Source organism: Aphanomyces astaci, assembly GCF_000520075.1.
Source record: "Aphanomyces astaci strain APO3 unplaced genomic scaffold supercont1.1, whole genome shotgun sequence".
In the NCBI taxonomy this organism is placed as follows: Eukaryota; Oomycota; class Saprolegniomycetes; order Saprolegniales; family Verrucalvaceae; genus Aphanomyces; species Aphanomyces astaci.
In genome coordinates this window covers 1,060,288-1,076,459 of record NW_009798264.1, presented here as the reverse complement: position 1 = coordinate 1,076,459, position 16,172 = coordinate 1,060,288, and the positions used below count along the sequence as shown (strand labels likewise).

At 51.2% G+C, this 16,172-nt stretch overlaps 9 protein-coding genes across 16 annotated transcripts; 7 read left to right on the top strand and 2 right to left on the bottom strand.

The window, feature by feature from the left end:
* Window positions 1–421: 421 nt before the first annotated feature.
* Window positions 422–1,093, top strand: H257_00377 (hypothetical protein; the record flags this gene model as incomplete). The annotated part of the gene is made up of 1 exon (XM_009823036.1): window positions 422–1,093. The coding sequence occupies one exon, from the start codon at window positions 422–424 to the stop codon at window positions 1,091–1,093; it is 672 nt and encodes a 223-aa protein (XP_009821338.1).
* A 75-nt stretch (window positions 1,094–1,168) lies between these two features.
* H257_00376 (hypothetical protein) lies at window positions 1,169–2,263 on the bottom strand (the record flags this gene model as incomplete). The annotated part of the gene is made up of 1 exon (XM_009823035.1): window positions 1,169–2,263. The coding sequence occupies one exon, from the start codon at window positions 2,261–2,263 to the stop codon at window positions 1,169–1,171; it is 1,095 nt and encodes a 364-aa protein (XP_009821337.1).
* Window positions 2,264–3,576: 1,313 nt separating this feature from the next.
* Window positions 3,577–5,511, top strand: H257_00375 (hypothetical protein). The gene has a single exon (XM_009823034.1). It carries the CDS (start codon window positions 3,664–3,666, stop codon window positions 5,452–5,454), a length of 1,791 nt encoding a protein of 596 aa, XP_009821336.1. The 5' UTR covers window positions 3,577–3,663; the 3' UTR covers window positions 5,455–5,511.
* A 304-nt stretch (window positions 5,512–5,815) lies between these two features.
* On the top strand, window positions 5,816–6,976 carry H257_00374. Of its 2 annotated transcripts, XM_009823032.1 has the most exons (6): window positions 5,816–5,964; window positions 6,021–6,062; window positions 6,118–6,243; window positions 6,302–6,415; window positions 6,468–6,541; window positions 6,600–6,976. In XM_009823032.1, exons 1-6 carry the CDS (start codon window positions 5,863–5,865, stop codon window positions 6,811–6,813), a joined length of 672 nt encoding a protein of 223 aa, XP_009821334.1. In that variant the 5' UTR covers window positions 5,816–5,862; the 3' UTR covers window positions 6,814–6,976. The 2 variants fall into 2 exon arrangements, with proteins under 2 accessions (XP_009821334.1, XP_009821335.1); XM_009823033.1 differs by having other exon boundaries at window positions 5,816–6,062.
* A 23-nt stretch (window positions 6,977–6,999) lies between these two features.
* Window positions 7,000–7,934, top strand: H257_00373 (hypothetical protein). The gene is made up of 4 exons (XM_009823031.1): window positions 7,000–7,478; window positions 7,535–7,579; window positions 7,633–7,691; window positions 7,749–7,934. The coding sequence occupies exons 1-4, from the start codon at window positions 7,013–7,015 to the stop codon at window positions 7,794–7,796; spliced, it is 618 nt and encodes a 205-aa protein (XP_009821333.1). The 5' UTR covers window positions 7,000–7,012; the 3' UTR covers window positions 7,797–7,934.
* A 47-nt stretch (window positions 7,935–7,981) lies between these two features.
* H257_00372 (hypothetical protein) lies at window positions 7,982–9,169 on the top strand. Its single transcript, XM_009823030.1, has 2 exons — window positions 7,982–8,802; window positions 9,103–9,169. Exon 1 carries the CDS (start codon window positions 8,193–8,195, stop codon window positions 8,658–8,660), a length of 468 nt encoding a protein of 155 aa, XP_009821332.1. The 5' UTR covers window positions 7,982–8,192; the 3' UTR covers window positions 8,661–8,802; window positions 9,103–9,169.
* A 753-nt stretch (window positions 9,170–9,922) lies between these two features.
* On the top strand, window positions 9,923–11,889 carry H257_00371 (hypothetical protein). 7 transcript variants are annotated; one of them, XM_009823023.1, is made up of 7 exons: window positions 9,923–10,688; window positions 10,732–10,832; window positions 10,897–11,214; window positions 11,283–11,380; window positions 11,446–11,548; window positions 11,626–11,726; window positions 11,798–11,889. In XM_009823023.1, exons 1-7 carry the CDS (start codon window positions 10,025–10,027, stop codon window positions 11,844–11,846), a joined length of 1,434 nt encoding a protein of 477 aa, XP_009821325.1. In that variant the 5' UTR covers window positions 9,923–10,024; the 3' UTR covers window positions 11,847–11,889. The 7 variants fall into 7 exon arrangements, with proteins under 7 accessions (XP_009821325.1, XP_009821327.1, XP_009821326.1 ...); XM_009823025.1 differs by having other exon boundaries at window positions 11,446–11,561; XM_009823024.1 differs by having other exon boundaries at window positions 11,626–11,889.
* A 103-nt stretch (window positions 11,890–11,992) lies between these two features.
* H257_00369 (hypothetical protein) lies at window positions 11,993–15,958 on the top strand. The gene is made up of 10 exons (XM_009823021.1): window positions 11,993–12,287; window positions 12,351–12,443; window positions 12,501–12,533; window positions 12,575–12,916; window positions 13,052–13,201; window positions 13,249–13,334; window positions 13,404–13,536; window positions 13,602–13,679; window positions 13,741–13,788; window positions 14,065–15,958. The coding sequence occupies exons 1-10, from the start codon at window positions 12,075–12,077 to the stop codon at window positions 14,176–14,178; spliced, it is 1,290 nt and encodes a 429-aa protein (XP_009821323.1). The 5' UTR covers window positions 11,993–12,074; the 3' UTR covers window positions 14,179–15,958.
* Window positions 14,029–15,946, bottom strand: H257_00370 (farnesyl-diphosphate farnesyltransferase). The gene has a single exon (XM_009823022.1). The coding sequence runs from the start codon at window positions 15,829–15,831 to the stop codon at window positions 14,359–14,361; it is 1,473 nt and encodes a 490-aa protein (XP_009821324.1). The 5' UTR covers window positions 15,832–15,946; the 3' UTR covers window positions 14,029–14,358.
* Window positions 15,959–16,172: the final 214 nt, after the last annotated feature.

Sequence of the window (16,172 nt, the reverse complement as noted above, 5' to 3'; positions counted from 1 at the left end):
ACACATCATATCGAAGGACCTTTATATCAGTTCCAATTTGGACTTCCGAGTAGAATCGAATGAATTTGACAAATGTAATTGAGAAAGACCTGGCCAATTAAAGTGCCTAATGAAATATTTCATCCAATCATCGATTAGTATAGTTTGGCCCAGTAAAAATATCATCTTCAAATCTGTATTATATACATTGAATAAGCTTAAAACCTAACTCAAATCGATTTTGCCATCTCCAAATTTCAGCGAAAGGGACACAATAGAGAGGTTTTGCAACTTATCTTTATCATTGTCATCAGACAGTAGTGCCAAAACCGGAAGGGTACCTCTATGAACTAATTAAAGATACTGTAAAACCTAATGTTCAGTCATTGGTTTTGGCGAAATGTGAAGACACTTATCTTTATCCTCACAAGGCCACGAAGGAATGTCAACACCGAGCAAGCGCCGCAACTTTTCTGAAGAAGACGACATCATGCTTCTCCGACAAGTTTCTCTGGAGATGCCGTTCCAAGCGCGGCGTGGCCTTGTCATGGAGCGATGGAATTCGGTTGCTGCTTCCTTACGTACAGCAGAGGACTTCAGCCGATCCGACATCGACGCCAAGAGGTCGTGTAACCGCTTCATGCTGCTCTTGGATGCCCATCGCAAGAGTGACAAGCAGTCCGAGCGAGCGTCAGGAATTGACGAGGAGGTCACTGAGAAGTCAATGCTTCTCGACGACCTACTTGCTGCTTACGACGACGCCAAGAACGCCGATTTGCGTCGCACGGAAGAAAGCCGACTAGCAGCGGAGCACGTCGATGCAATGGGCAGCTTGGTGCGTGAAGAAGCACTGCACTCCCTTGGAAAGCGAAAGCGTGACAAAGAAGATGACGATGGCACTTCTGGAGGAGGTAAATTTATGAAAATGTTTACTCTGATGCACGAACAAGCAAAGGCCGACCTTGAGTTCAAAAAAGAAAAATTGGAAAAGGAGAGAGAGGAGAGGCGACAGGAGCTCGAAGAAAGACGCATTGAACGACAAGTGTTGATGGAGCAAAATCGACAACAACAAGAGTCCATGATAATGTTGATTAAAATGTTAATGGACAAGTAATAATTTGACCTTGGTATTCTCATTGTTAGATAGCAATTCTGGAAATTAACAAACACAAACAAATACTCGTTTATATTAGACATCAATTATCTGTAACGTGTCTAGGTATTCACGCAACGAGGGTGGCTTCAGGTTGAAATAGTCGCTGATTTGATTTCCACCATGATAGCAGCAATGACAATTGGTCAAAAGCATCGCGATCGCAACTACTTTTGCAACTGGTGACAACCGAATCTTTGCCAACATTTTGAACGTAATGTAGGACCACAGTGTCTTGAGTAGCTTGAAGTTCCACTCGACGGATTGCCTCACGCGACTCATCCACTTGTTAAATTCAAGCTTCTGCGCCGACAAGTTGTTGCCTTTAAACCCCGAGATTAGGTAGGGTACAATACCGTAGGCGGGATCGCCATACATCAGCTTGCCATCAAACACACCGCGATGCTGACCCAGATATGTGATCAATCCACTGAGGCGGAGCATTGTAGTGTCGTGTCGTCGCCCTTCGACAGGGCCGAAAAAATGCACACACAGGCCATCCGGAACGGTGACGGCTTGGTAGTTGAGGCAGTGAATGCGCTTGTGGCCGCTGTAGATTTGCTTCTGCAAGTTATCCCCGGTCCCGGTGGTCGTGATGCGGCACGTTTGAACTTTGGTGCCGTCGATGAATCCAAAAACGTTGGACAGTGGGGCGCCCTTGGACGCAACAGCAGCACAGTACCGGTTGATATTCTTTTGGACCAACTTTTTATTGAAGAACAGCAACGACCCCCAACGCTCGTATAGGTCGTTGACTACGTGCAGGAAAATTTCACACAATGACGAACGCGAACGGCCAAAGGTTCTCGACATTGTGTGGAACCGGACTGGAAAGGCCAACCGTCCCAGCAAAATGCACAGTGCTTCGTCGCGGTGCACCCGGATTCGATTGCTGGTAATAACCACAGCAGGCAATCCAAGTACATATCCCAACTCCTTGATGCCAGCGACATCAAAGCGGTAGTCCAAGGTTGCGTTTGCATTTGTCGTAGACTCCAACGAGAAACGAATGGCAGGGATAATGGGCCGTTCAATTACGTTCGAAGCGATAATCGCCAGAAGGGTATGGCGCTGACGTGACGTTGTCGCCAGAGGGAGGAGCATCAGAAGGTTCGACTGAGTGATTGACATGGCGAGGTGGAATGGCGGGGTATGTCCGACTAACCGTATTATCCGGATGCTGTTGCGGGGATAATGATGGGGATAAATTGCAAAACAAATAATACTTCATCATTGTCATTACCCTCAAAACGACAAATGTCGATTTTGTGAGGATGGGGGTAATGTACGGATGAGTTGCAAAACCTCTCTAATAATACCATTTTCGATAGTTTTCTATGACTTCCAGAGAAATTGGGCATCGTGGCATGCACCCCAAACACCCAATATTACACGATAACGTTTTTACAGTAAGCTTAGGTCCCGCGCAAATGACAAATCACATAATATGGGAACTCCATCACATTTGGACCACACGTGTAGCGGGGGCAGCTCTAATTCTCAATCCGCGCTAATTACGGTCGGCGGTGTACTACGTGGTACTTACACGGTAGTATTAACTGTTAATAGGGCACACAAAATCCGGTCAGATTGAAGAATTTTCGAGCATTACTAGTACTTCCGACCAGATATCCAAAACTACATGTATCCATTCCAATGTATTTTTAGGCTCTTGAGTTCCGAGGCTTGCCAAGTGCCCTGTATAACCCATGAATCCCTAAATCATGATGGATACATATACGACAACTACGTACGGAGTATTAATAGTAGTACTGTATTAATAAATGGTTAGCTATCAGTAACATGTGTGAGAGGCTACTACTAGTATATACTAACTACTACGTACTCCGGAGTAGTACTAATATTAATAGTGAAAAAAGGTATTTTCATTCGCGTAACTCGTACTACACTTCGTTGTGATTTTCCTTGAGCCCAGCCCAATCGAATCTGAACTTCACCGCGACAATTGATTGGTTGATCTGATATTTCTTTACGCTGATTGGCTACATTAATACGTACTAGTACTAGTAGCTAAGTTTGAGAGGTACCAATGTATCTTGTGCAAAGTTCGCTATCATACTATTAATAGTATTGCCAATCCGTTCCAATAATGTGGACTTCTGTGTAGAATCGAACAAATTTGACAATTGTGTTTGAGAATGTCCTAAAAGTGCGCAAACGATTTTTTTATCCAATCATCGATTAGTATAGTTTGACCCACTGTCAAAATGTTTAGCTTCATTTGTGTATACCATACATTGCATAAGACCCAATTCGATATTCAAGTTTCAGACTTTTCGACCTACATACAGTAACAACTGTAGAATGTACTGTACTATAGTACTGTCCATGGGGATAATTCCTCGTTCACACTATTTAGAGAGCGCCCATTATACCAAAAACGGGATAATATTTCCAAGAGGGACTGTGGTTTCGGCTGTGATTGGATGGCAAGTCTCGGCCCAATTATACTCGTCTCTCTTCACCATTGATTTCGGACGTCAGATTCAAGTCATTCGCCACAAACCAAGATGCCCCCCAAGAACACACGCGGACGACGAGGTGCCTCTAAAGGCGGCAAGGCTGCCAAGAAGGACACGACGGTCGAATCGGTGCCGGTCGAGCGCACCCTGGCCGACAAATTGGCCGACGACGGCATCATCGCCACGTGCGCCATGAGCGCGCGCTCGGTGCATTCCAACTTCAAGGACATCAACGTGTTGGATTTCTCCATCACGTACTACGGGAAGGTGCTCATGGAGAGCTGCGACATCTCGCTCAACTACGGCCGTCGGTACGGTCTCATTGGGCGCAACGGGTCTGGCAAGTCCACGTTCATGAACGTGTTGGGTGCACGCGGCGTGCCGATCCCGGACAGCATTGACATCTACCACTTGAAGCACGAAATCGAAGCGACCGACATGACGGCTTTGGAAGCCGTGACGTCCGTGGACGAAGAACGCAACCGGTTGCAAGCGGAAGTCGACGACTTGTCGGAGAAGATGCTCGACGAAAGCGTGAGCGACGACGACAGCGAAGCGATCACGAACCGCTTGACCGACATCTACGAGCGCTTGGACGAGATGGACGCCGACACGGCCGAACTCCGCGCGCGCACGATTCTCGCGGGGTTGACCTTTACGGACGCGATGATGCAAAAGAAGACGCGCGAGTTTTCCGGAGGATGGCGCATGCGTATCGCACTGGCCCGCGCCTTGTTCATCCAGCCGACACTGCTGCTGCTCGACGAACCGACCAACCATTTGGACATGGAAGCCGTGGTGTGGCTAGAAGACTACTTGTCCAAGTGGAAGAAGATCTTGCTCCTGATTTCGCACTCGCAAGAGTTTATGAACACTGTGTGCACAAACATCATCGACCTGAAGGCGAAAAAGCTCGAGTACTACTCTGGCAACTACGACACGTACGTCAAGACCAAGGAAGAGAAGGAGGAGAACCAAATGAAGAAGTACGCGTGGGAACAAGACCAGATCAAGCACATGAAGGACTACATCGCGCGCTTCGGGCACGGGTCGGCCAAGCTCGCTCGCCAAGCCCAGTCCAAGGAGAAGACCCTCGCCAAGATGGTGCGCGAAGGGCTCACGGAGAAGGTGGTGAAAGAAGTGGAAGGGGACTTCAAGTTCCCCAACCCCGAGCGCCTGCCGCCCCCCGTGCTCATGTTTCAAGACCTGGCGTTTGGCTACCCCAACTGTCCGTTGCTCTACAAAGATGTAGAGATGGGGCTCGACATGGACTCCCGCGTCGCGCTCGTCGGCGCCAACGGGTCGGGTAAGACGACGCTGCTCAACTTGATCACGGGGCAGCTGATGCCAGTCCATGGCAACGTGCGCCCGCACTCGAAGCTCCGCGTGGCGCGCTTCACGCAGCACTTTGTGGACGTGCTCGACTTGTCCCAGAGTCCGCTCGAGTACTTTCGCACGATCTTCCCTAACAAGTCGCTCGAAGAAGTGCGCTCATACTTGGGCCGGTATGGCATTTCCGGCGAAGTGCAGTCGCAAGTGATGGAGCAGCTGAGTGACGGACAGAAGTCGCGCGTAGTGTTTGCATACATTGCCAACCAAAACGCGCACATTTTGCTCTTGGATGAACCGACAAACCACTTGGACATGGAAAGTATCGACGCGTTGGCCCGCGCGATCAATGCGTTCGAAGGCGGCATGCTGCTCGTGTCCCACGACATGCGACTCATCTCGCAAGTGGCCAAGGAGATTTGGCTCGTGGAAGACCAAAAGATCCGTGTGTACGAAGGCGAGATTTCCGATTTCAAGATGCGAGTGAAGAAGCAGCTGAAATTGGCATAGACGGAGCCGGTAGATTTGGTGTATCTAATATATTATGCTACCGTTTTGGAATGGGGACGTGTGTGCGTGCTCTGCGCTCGATTGGTTGCATGGAGTCACGTAGCGTTGCCGACAAGGACACATGACCAGCCATTAGACGTCCGTGGCTTTGAGTCGGCCGTTTCCATGAGCGAAGGGATGCAGGGGCGACAAACACTCTCGACAGAGCGAATGCTGTCTCACGGACCGGATACAGTGGGATAATAATTATTTAATTCGATTTAAATGCAGCTTGGCGTGAATGAACAATTTACCCCAATTTATTAAATTGCAGGATCCGGATAACTGTCGTCCATTTCTTGAGCAAGCATCATTCATTCCCTTCAGTTTTTCCTTCGAGTGCTATCAACGTCGATCAGACAGACGCACATGAATCGCATCTTTGGCAAGAAGAAGCCCGAGGCGCCTCAAGTGAACATCACCGATGTGCATGGACGAGTGGAAGGGCGAGTAGACAATCTCGACATGAAAGTATGCATCATCAACAGGGGATGGTTGTTCTAATCCCTGTGGAACGTACAATGCAGATTTCAAAGCTGGAAGAAGAGCTGCAAAAGTACAGACAACAGGTCGGTGTAGTGATTCCGCGTCAAGGTTTATACCATCCGCTAAAGTTGACTATAGATGGCAAAGGCCAAAGGGCCGGCACTGACGTCGATCAAGCAACGGGCCCTTCAAACCCTCAAGCGAAAAAAGATGTACGAGCAACAACGCGACTCCATGGCAGCACAATCGTTCAACATCGAACAAGTGAGCGTCCATTTCAATGCAAATACACGTAGAATATGACTAACTTGCATCATTGTAGGCGTCGTTTGCCATCGAAACCGCCAAGGATTCGTTGGATACCGTGTCCGCGATGAAGTCGGCAGCCACGCAATTGAAAGCGGAAACCAAGAAATTCAACTTTGCCGAGCTCGAGGTATATATATACACTAGTTGTTGCCTTGCATGCTCATCCTTTTCGTGTGTAGAACGTTCAAGACGACATGGCCGACATGATGGACGACATGAACGAAATCCAAGAAATCCTCGGCCGGTCCTACGGGTAGAGTTCCCATTCGAGGGAGTTCGTGGATGATGATTGATGTTGACATGTCTTGTAGCGTTGGCCAAGACATCGACGAGTCCGAATTAGAAGCAGAATTAGAGGGCCTGGAGGACGAATGGGCCATGGAGGAGGCGGTCGCACCGCAGCATGCCGCGCCGTCCTACCTGGCGACAGACTTGCCGGCAGCCCCCACTGGAGTTAAGGACACACCGACCGCCGCTGGCGTCGACGAGTATGGACTTCCCCTCGCGCCCGTAGCTTTGCGGTAGATGTAGCTGCAACTGAATCATCTATCGACGTTTCCGCAACTTTAGAATTCGGGGGATGTAATATTTCAACCACACTATTTCTAGTGGTAAAATTAGTGGTCTTGATTTAAGGTAGTACCATAATTAGTGTGTGCCCATACACTATATATGGAACCATCCGGATACCAATTTCCCGCATTCAAAGTTTGGCGGGAGGCATATGAGCAAGCGCAAGAAGGGCGTGTCCTTGGACGAGAAGCGCGAGCGCATTCTCAAGATCTACCATGACAACCTGGAAGTGTACAACTTGAAGGAGGTGGAGAAGCTGGGCTCGAAGGCAGGAGTGGTGCTGCAAACGATCAAGGACGTGAACCAGGCGCTGGTCGATGACAACCTCGTGGACACGGAGAAGATTGGGTCGGGCAACTACTTTTGGTCGTTTCCGAGCAAGGTTGCGCAACAGCGAAAACGAAAACTGGAGGACTTGGAGGCAAAGCGAAGCGACCTGAAGGGGAAGATTGAATCGACAAAGCAAGCTGTGGCGGCGCAGAAGAGTCTGCGGACCGACTCGGACGACCGCGTCGTTAAGTTGGAACGTCTCGCGCTGCTCAAGAGCCAGATCGAAGAAGCGAATCGACGGATGCACGTGTTAAGTGAAAACGATCCAGACGTGTTGAAGAAACTTGGTACGGCACGCAGTTGCATTCACCACCTGATTTTGACATTGCGTTGCACCTTGTAGCGAGCAAAGTGAAAGTAGCGAAAGAGGGGGTCGACCGCTGGACTGGTACACACACTTGCACTTCGATTACGCATGTACAAGTCTAATGTGCGACGTAGATAACGTGTTCAACCTCAAATCATGGATCATCAGGAAGAATAGCTGCTCGTCCGCGGAAGTGAGCCTAGTCGATTGCTGTTCGATCATGAAGCTAACGATAATGATTGTATTTTAGGTGGAGAAATGGCTTGAGATCAAGGACGATTTCGACTATGTCGAGTAGACTGGGCCTCTGGTGGTTTCGTACCCTCGAGATCAAACTAGGCAACAGAAACACAAGCTTCATTCACTTGTTCGTAATATAAATCTATGCATGAGAGAAGAAGTATGCATGAGAAGGGGTGTCCATGGGAAGACGGCGGTCCGTTGTTACGCCGACGTCAGGGCGCATCCGGTGGGGGCGGGGGTGGTTGGGGGAGGGGTAGTTGGGGGGTCGTTTTCAGCACATGTAGTGCGCGGTACGCAGCCGTAGACGTTTGTCTTGGTCAACCACTTGCATTCGGAGCCGTAGGGAAGCCCTGGTTGGGCGTGGGGACAATTCCCCACGATGTTTGCAACGCAAAACGTGGGCATTTGGGGGGTCACTTGAGTGCAAAAGTGGTATCTTCCCTGCACGCTGATGGAGGCCCATCCCCCTTTCAGGACATTCTCGTCTGAGCACATTTCCAAGTCGGGAACGTTCATGTCGAGCACGCACTTGGACACGTCGTCAAAGACGGGGTCCGACGGCGCGGGGGCTTCGGTTGGTTCGGGGGGTGTCGTATCCTCTGGAACGACGGCGTCGTCGGTAAGCTCCCCGTCTTCGATGATCGTGCCGTCCGCGCATATGGAGTGCGGGAGGCAACCCAAACGACCCGTGGGCAATGTAGTGCAATATGATCCATACGGAAGGCCTGTCTGGGGCCCTGGACAGCTCTCGGGAACGGAAGGGGAGCAATACTTGGGGCCAAGGCTGCAAAACGAACCGTCCACTCCGAAGACAAACTTGAATAGCCGGTTGGGGGCGACTTGGCATGACGACGAGGTGGGGCAGATGTGGCCCCGCGTCGAAACCGACGGGCGATTCGTTGGTGGCGCGGGAGAATGAGGAACAGCCACGACAGTTGGGGATCGGGACGGGCGAGTAGTGGTGGAAAGCGGAGTTGGACGAGGGGTAGGTGAAATAGTACGTGCATGGATAGGTGCAGAGGTTGGTTGGGGGGTAAGTGCAGGAGAAGGTTCAGAAGTAGGTTCAGGCGTCGGTTGAGGAGTTGGCTCGGGGGTGGTTGCAGGGGTAGGTTGGGGGGTATGTGCAGGAGAAGGTTCAGAAGTAGGTTCAGGCGTCGGTTGAAGAGTTGGCTCGGGGGTGGGTGCAGGGGTAGGTTCGGGTGTCTGTTGAGGGGTTGGCTCGGGGGTGGTTGCAGGGGTAGGTTGGGGGGTGAGTGCAGGAGATGGTTCAGAAGTAGGTTCGGGCGTCGATTGAGGAGTTGGCTCGGGGGTGGGTGCAGGGGTAGGTTGGGGGGTGAGTGCAGGAGATGGTTCAGAAGTAGGTTCAGGCGTCGATTGAGGAGTTGGCTCGGGGGTGGGTGCAGGGGTAGGTTCGGGTGTCTGTTGAGGGGTTGGTTCGGGGGTGGGTGCAGGAGTAGGTACAGGAGTAGGTGCAGGAGTAGGTGCAGGTGTTGGTGCCGGTGTTGGTTCTGGTGTAGGTGCTGGTGTAGGTGCTGGTGTAGGTGCTGGTGTAGGTGCTGGTGTTGATGCGGGGGTAGGTGCAGGAGTAGGGGTGATAGTGGGTGTAAGAGTAGGTTCTGGTGTTGGTTCAGGTGTTAGTGTGGGGCTGGGTGCTGCATTAGGAGCGGGAGTGGGGGCTAGAGTAGTAGTAGTCTGCGCATTGGAGCCAGCGATGGAGGCCAGGATGAGTATGACCATGAAGGATGCCTTGGAAAAGAGCATGGTTGTCTGGATAGTTTACCACGAGGTAAAATGATGAATGGGGTTTGTCAGCGTTGTGGTCCGCGAACCGAAGGAATACATGTTCCTCTATCATGGCGTTGACGAGATTGTGCTACCGGTATGCAATTTCTCGTCTCAATCGAACAGCCCTTCTGCGCACTTGAAGTTTCAACAAATCTCACGATGGCATGCGGCTGGGCGTTTGGGGGTTTCGTCTTCCGAACACCAAAGGAATTGCCTCTGCAGAGAACCAACGATGGTGACAGAGATCAATACCAAGGACTCACAAGTCGGTGACAAGTGGACAAGTGATACAGGTGACATTCGTTGCTCAGGTATGCGTTCAACAGGGACGCAACCCTTTCGACGAGCAGTTATTGGGATTGCCTTGCCCAATTTACGCACTTTATGGAAATAAATGGGAGATTTCCCCATCTGTTACCCGACTCAGCGATTACCTCAATATTGCCACGAGGTAAACAACTGGCATCACCACCAGTGGGTCCTTCCACTGCGCAACAAATGGACGTCTTCTCGAATTCCGTGGCCGCTGCCTCCGCCATCACCGTGATGCTCGGCGTCGTAGCGTGGCTGGCGTTCACCCGAACCAGCCCCCGAGGAGCTCCGCCTGTGGTGCCGTCGTGGGTGCCGTTCTTTGGCTCGACTCTGTCGTTTTCAAAGGACCCTGTGGCCTTCCTTCGCCAATGCCAGGCTAAGTACGGATCCGTCTTCAGCGTGTACCTGGCAGGCAAAACCATGACGTTCTTCGTCTCGCCCAAGTCGTACTCGGCGCTGCTCAAGCACAAGTCGCTGAGTCACAAGCCAGCGTTCCAAGACATCTCCCAGAAAGCGTTGGACCAAAGCGCCGCCTTTGCCCGCTACACCCAAGCCCTCCACCCGGACTCCCCCGTCGTTGACTACCACAAGCTCATCCACCCCCACTTGCAACACTCGTCTGCCGTGGGGGGCCTCATCGAACGCACCCTCGCCCAGCAGCGCCGCGTGCTTGGCCAATTCGGTGCGTCGCAGCGGTTGTCGTTGCTGTCGTTTGTCGAGCGGTGTATTTTTGAATCCGGCACACGCGTGCTCTTGGGTGACTCGCTCGTGGATGCCAACCCGACCCTGTGGCAGGCCTTTCACACGTTTGACCAGTCGTTTCCGCTGTTTGTAGCCGGCGTGCCCCCCCGTAGGATTGTTTTCGTTCGAGTGACTTAACACTTTGGCTGTAGTGTTTCTCCCGTCAGCGGCGAATGCTCGACGTAGCCTCGTGCATGCCTTGGACGCCAATACAGCGGCCGACGCCGCCGCCATCATCCAAAAGCGACTCGAGGTACCATGGTCAATCAGCATATTCTCATGTGTTGAACATTGGGGGATGGCGATGATTTGTGCAGGCCGTCAAGACGACATTTCCCGCTCACGTCGTGGCGCCGTACGATGCCGCCAAGGAATCGATGGCGCTTCTCTGGGCGGCAAGTGCCAATTCGATTCCGACCACGTTTTGGTCGCTCTTTTACCTCCTCCAAAACCCCACCGCGTGGAACGCTGTTCGGGACGAAGTCCGAGGGCATTTGGGGGTCGGCGACGTGTGGTCTGGGGACCAGCTGGGCAAGTGCGTCCTGCTCGCGAGCGCTGTGGACGAGGCGCTGCGGCTGAGTGCTTCGTCGTTGATGATGCGCGTGGCCACGGAAGATGTCGAGTTGAAGCTGCCGGTACATCCATCCTTCATTGCTAATTTCAGGCAAGGTGGCATAGTATATCACACATGTATTCTGTATAGGATTCGCACGTGCATTTGGCCAAGGGGTCGAATGTGATGATCTTTCCAAGCTTGGGGCATTTCGACGACGCTATTTTCCCTCAATCGAAATCGTTTCAGTATTTGTTACATATATTTCTTTGACATACTGTATGTTGTGGGTCACGAGTACAAATCATGGTAGAGTTGATCGATTTGTACACGCCACGAGCGCTCAAGCCGAAGCGTTCAAGCCGTTTGGAATGGGCGTGACCATGTGCCCAGGTCGAAACTTTGCGAAAAATCAAGTAAACTGTTCATGTATTCCTTTATATAACGGGGTTTTCCAATGTATGTACATCATGTCGTGCTTTTTTTGCGTCAGGTGAAGATGTTTGTGGCATTGGTCATGCTGGAAACCAAACGCGTGGCCCTTGTTCCAGGCTACGTCGAGCCAGTACATGACCCTACCCGGTTGGGATTGGGGTACTATGACAACTCAAACATGTGCAATATGTGTGGATCGTTCTGACTCGTTGTGCACTGTACGTTATTAGGATTCTCCCGCCCACGAACGCGGCCATCGAAATTGACTTGGAAGCGTAGACTCCTTGACACTATTAATACTAGTAGTTCACGTTTAACCACAGTTCATATCGCGACAGGACGAGCTTGCCCTGGCATGGGAACTTGAAAGCGAGAACGTTCCACGTCAAAGTCGCATGTGTAACTGGTAGTTACTGGGTGTGGCCTGATTATCCGGTTAAAGCCGGATATCGTAGATTTCTTGTCAATCACAATACATGTATTTATTTCTGCTTCTTCTTGACCATAATGGCGGCGGCGACTCCAGCATCACAACCTTTGCGACCACGGACCTTCAGCGTAGGTAGCTGCACCAGCACAAGCAGCGTGTTCAGTGTCAAGCGTCTGAATGCCGAGGCCATGTTGATTGCCGGAGCTGCATGGGTCCCAGATGATGCCATTGACGCGTGTATGGTGTGCTTCGTTGCGTTCACTGCATTCCGACGCAAACATCACTGCCGCGTAATTTCGTGCATGTAGCCTGTATAAAGTGCCATTCCCACCAACTCATACGTTGGACGTTAGAGCTGTGGCGCGTTGGTCTGCGGCGGCTGCTCGAAAGGGCGCATGCGGATCGATGGCCTGGACCAGAGGTCTCGCGTGTGCGACGTGTGCCAGGTACTTTGCATCACGCGATGGCTCACCAGTGTCTAATTTTGTGTGTGATCTTTGTAGCGAACAGACGTGCCACATCTTACTTGGCAGGAAGTATGCCCTGCCTCGACATCACACCTATTGAATATTTGTAGTGGTTGTGGAACATTGAGCTCTTGCGTGCAAATTGCCAAGTGTCCACGTGGTGGAGCTGTGTAATGAAGCGTCGGCACATGTCCTTTTCCACGATTCCTTCCCTCGACGACATTGAGCGGCGCTACGGACAAAATGCCACCCCCACCCTCGGACCGAACCCGTCCAAACTGGCCCAAGATTTGCACCAAATTCACATCGATACCGATCGGACCTTCAACCTCCCTCGTCATCGCAGCCTGCCCTTTGACCCCCGCAGCACTACCAAGGACTCGCGAAAGCACGCGTTGCGGCGCGTACTCAAGGCGTATGCCACGTCTAACCCGTCGATTGGGTACTGCCAGGTATATCATTTTCGAGTGTTTGTATATCATTTTCGGGTGTTTGTATATCATTTTCGGGTGTTTTTATATCATTTTCGGGTGTTTGTATATCATTTTCGAGTGTTTGCACACGAACGCTTTATTGGTCGCTGTTAGGGCATGGATTATGTCGTCGCGGTGCTCTTGTTTGGGTCCAAGTGGGAGTGCTCCCATGCATTTCGACTGCTTTATGTTCTCATGGAGTCGTTCGACCTCCAAGGCATCTACGCCCCCGGACTGCCGTTGCTAAACGCGCGCTTTTACCAAGTACGTTTGTATGTGTTCATTGTTCTCTTTTATAAGAGTCCTTGTAGCTGGACGAATTGGTGCATACCCACCTCCAAGACCTCCACGAGCATCTAGTAGACCACCACATGCACCCGAACGCGTATGCGACGGGGTACTAGTACCTAGTATTACTAGTGACGACATACTAGCTTCACAACGTGCTGCTGCTGCTACTGTATAGCTGGATCCTGACGCTGTTTGCAAACTGCCAGGCGTTGGCGCCGCGAGTGGTGCTGCGTTTCTTTGATTTGTTCATCTCCAAAGGATGGAAATCGTTCTTTCGAGTGGCGCTGGCCCTGCTGTCCCTTGCCAAGGTTTGGTCGTTATGGATTCCTTTGTTATATTTCATGTTTTAACTACTATTTGTTACAAAACGTAGCGCATGCTCATGCTCGCCCACACGACCGAAGCTCTGATGGCTATTCTCCATACATCCCTGCATGAGCTCGTCCCCGAGGTATATCTCAACCTGGATCCCAATATATCATACATGAGTATATATATATATATGATGGTAGTCGGACACGAGCATCCATAGCTTCTTCACCCTGGCGAGGAGCTTCAAGGTATACATACAATCAATCCCCCTGCTTCATCGTATTATTTAGGTCTTTGCTTCTACTCCCATGGCTTATGTATATATATATTATCTGCTCATATTCCTATGTCTTATATATATATACTGTTAATAGTACGACTATATAGTACATTTCTTCTATTTATTGTCATATATATATATATATTGCTTCAACTCCAATATATATATATATATATATATATATATATATATATATATATTTCTTCAATTCCCGAATGACATCAATTTATATATATTGACATAGGTGACAAATACGCGCTTGCGGTCGTTGGAAGAGCAGTTTTGCCGGACGTCGAATGGCGGCACGTTTCTCGACGAGGACTTGATGGACCTTCATCATCCTATCTGTCCAACTTAGGAGTGACCAATGCTAAACTTGATTTCTACTACAATGTAGTCCTTCCAGTAGTAAGCTTAGTTCATAGTTAACCTCCCCCATACTAAAAACACACAAAGCAGCATTTCCTTGTCTTATGGCTATATGTACAATGTACTAACTAGTACATCCCCCTCCACGCTGTATGTGTACAGTATGCACTTACTCGGTCTTCTTCGTCGCGTGTTGCTGCTCCAACTGGACAAACGGCGACAGTCCGAACGAGAGCAAAAGCGCGACGCTGGCAAACACCACGGCGACCACAACCACGTCGAACGAGGCGGTGAGGGGCGGCAGCACGAACCCGTTGGCTGTGACAAGGTACCCTAAGGACCCCACAAGCGCCACGAAGGCGGCGATGGCGACGCCGCTCAAGTTTGGCATCTCCAGCACATCATTGTGAATCGCTTGCAGGGCCATGTCTAGAACCGCCTGGCGTGCCGGCGTGTGGGTGCCGTTGGCCTGGATGTCCTGGACGTAGTTGCTGAACATACCGCGGACCTTGGGCATGGACACGGCATGCTCCAAGAGAAACGCGGCCGTGCCTTTGCGCACCTTGACGACGCCAGTAAACACGAGCGGGTTGTTGTACAGCTTGGCGAGCGTGGCGACCGCCATCACCTGCGGCATCGCGCAAAAGAAGAACACGTCCGGGTGGTGGATGCCCGAGAGGTACGTCATGCAGTCGGGGATGTGGCGCAGCGCGTCAAACACCATTTCGTTCAAGCAGGCGAGGCTCGCCGGTTGCTTGCTCACGTCGCGCATGTCACCGAGGTTGCCCATGTGTTTCTTCCAAATCTCCTGGGGCCAGAACGTCCGCCCTTCGACAAAGTCCTCCAAGTAGTCGCGGATGATGTTGACCTTTTGAAGGAACAACCCCATCGAGTTGCTTAGCATGGTGAGCGAGCCCACCGACGGCGCCTCCAGCCCGCTGGCCGAAAACAGCCGGCTCAGCCCTTCGCCGACTAGTCCCGCGACGTAGTAGCAGTACTTGTCGTAGTCGGCGGTGCGCACGGTGCCTTGGCCCATGTCCACCTCGACGAACTCGGCCATGCCGGCACCCATCTTTTTGGTGATGTCGGCAATGATCTCTTGGTGGGACGTCGGCAGCGACGCGAACGACCGGTTCATGAACGCGATTTGCTCTAACACGGTGGCCTCGTCGCCTTCGCCGATGCCATGGATCGATAGCTTCGTGTCGTACAGTTGCAAGTAGAACTCATGCAGCATTTTGATCTTGGTCGCGTTGTCGATGCGCTTCATGTCGTCTTCGACCGTGTCCAGCGCGCGCAGCGCCAAGTAGAACACGCAAATGGACAAGCGAAGTTCCTCGGGGAGGTTCACGATCACCAGGGTGAAACTGCGGCTGACTTTCTTGACCATCTTGAAGCACCACGCGTCGTCAGCGTTCAAGTTGGTGGGCAACTGTTTGGGCCCGACCAGCTTTTCCTTGACCAGCATCTTGACCGCCGCGATCACTTCCCACGGATGCGACAGCTGCGCCAGCTTGCTTTCTTTGTGGATTGGGATGGAGCCATACGCTCCTTGCTTCTTCGAGTCGTCGGTTCCGTTGCTCGAGCCAAACAGCTTGGCCAACACACCAAACACGACCACACTGGAGATGACGCACGACATGTTTTCAACGAAGAGGATGGACAGCGTCGAGAAGAGGTCTTGAAGGAGGCAGCGGAAGCTTTCGACTGCAAAAAAAATGGTACGATCAGCATATCCAACCACAACGAGCTTCCCACGACAATCGAGTTCATCAATTGGTTGATGAAAACCGTGCTAATGCGTCGACGTCAATTGCCCCTTGTTTGATTCACATACTTTAATCAAGTGAGTTGTCTTTGGCCAGATGGTTGATTGTTTTTATTCTGTTTATCTTTGGCTTTGTATGGTCCACCCTACTGTAGATTTGTATTACGAGGGGTAGGGTTCGTAAATGACCCAATGGGAACGCAGGTTCAGCAATG

What these genes read in the sequence shown, in the direction of transcription:
- H257_00375 (XM_009823034.1), top strand. Translation starts at nt 3,664, where the DNA reads ATGCCCCCCAAGAACACACGCGGACGACGAGGTGCCTCTAAAGGCGGC.
- H257_00374 (XM_009823032.1), top strand. Translation starts at nt 5,863, where the DNA reads ATGAATCGCATCTTTGGCAAGAAGAAGCCCGAGGCGCCTCAAGTGAAC. An exon ending in AATCGTTCAACATCGAACAA is followed by an intron (nt 6,244 to 6,301) that starts GTGAGCGTCCAT and finishes GCATCATTGTAG; the next exon opens with GCGTCGTTTGCCATCGAAAC. An exon ending in TCAACTTTGCCGAGCTCGAG is followed by an intron (nt 6,416 to 6,467) that starts GTATATATATAC and finishes TTTCGTGTGTAG; the next exon opens with AACGTTCAAGACGACATGGC.
- H257_00373 (XM_009823031.1), top strand. Translation starts at nt 7,013, where the DNA reads ATGAGCAAGCGCAAGAAGGGCGTGTCCTTGGACGAGAAGCGCGAGCGC. An exon ending in GGGGGTCGACCGCTGGACTG is followed by an intron (nt 7,580 to 7,632) that starts GTACACACACTT and finishes TGTGCGACGTAG; the next exon opens with ATAACGTGTTCAACCTCAAA. An exon ending in ATAGCTGCTCGTCCGCGGAA is followed by an intron (nt 7,692 to 7,748) that starts GTGAGCCTAGTC and finishes ATTGTATTTTAG; the next exon opens with GTGGAGAAATGGCTTGAGAT.
- H257_00372 (XM_009823030.1), top strand. Translation starts at nt 8,193, where the DNA reads ATGGAGGCCCATCCCCCTTTCAGGACATTCTCGTCTGAGCACATTTCC.
- H257_00371 (XM_009823023.1), top strand. Translation starts at nt 10,025, where the DNA reads ATGGACGTCTTCTCGAATTCCGTGGCCGCTGCCTCCGCCATCACCGTG. An exon ending in TGTAGCCGGCGTGCCCCCCC is followed by an intron (nt 10,689 to 10,731) that starts GTAGGATTGTTT and finishes CTTTGGCTGTAG; the next exon opens with TGTTTCTCCCGTCAGCGGCG. An exon ending in CCTCAATCGAAATCGTTTCA is followed by an intron (nt 11,381 to 11,445) that starts GTATTTGTTACA and finishes AAATCATGGTAG; the next exon opens with AGTTGATCGATTTGTACACG.
- H257_00369 (XM_009823021.1), top strand. Translation starts at nt 12,075, where the DNA reads ATGGCGGCGGCGACTCCAGCATCACAACCTTTGCGACCACGGACCTTC. An exon ending in TGCATGAGCTCGTCCCCGAG is followed by an intron (nt 13,680 to 13,740) that starts GTATATCTCAAC and finishes ATATGATGGTAG; the next exon opens with TCGGACACGAGCATCCATAG. An exon ending in CCCTGGCGAGGAGCTTCAAG is followed by an intron (nt 13,789 to 14,064) that starts GTATACATACAA and finishes ATATTGACATAG; the next exon opens with GTGACAAATACGCGCTTGCG.
- H257_00370 (XM_009823022.1), bottom strand. Translation starts at nt 15,831, where the DNA reads ATGTCGTGCGTCATCTCCAGTGTGGTCGTGTTTGGTGTGTTGGCCAAG.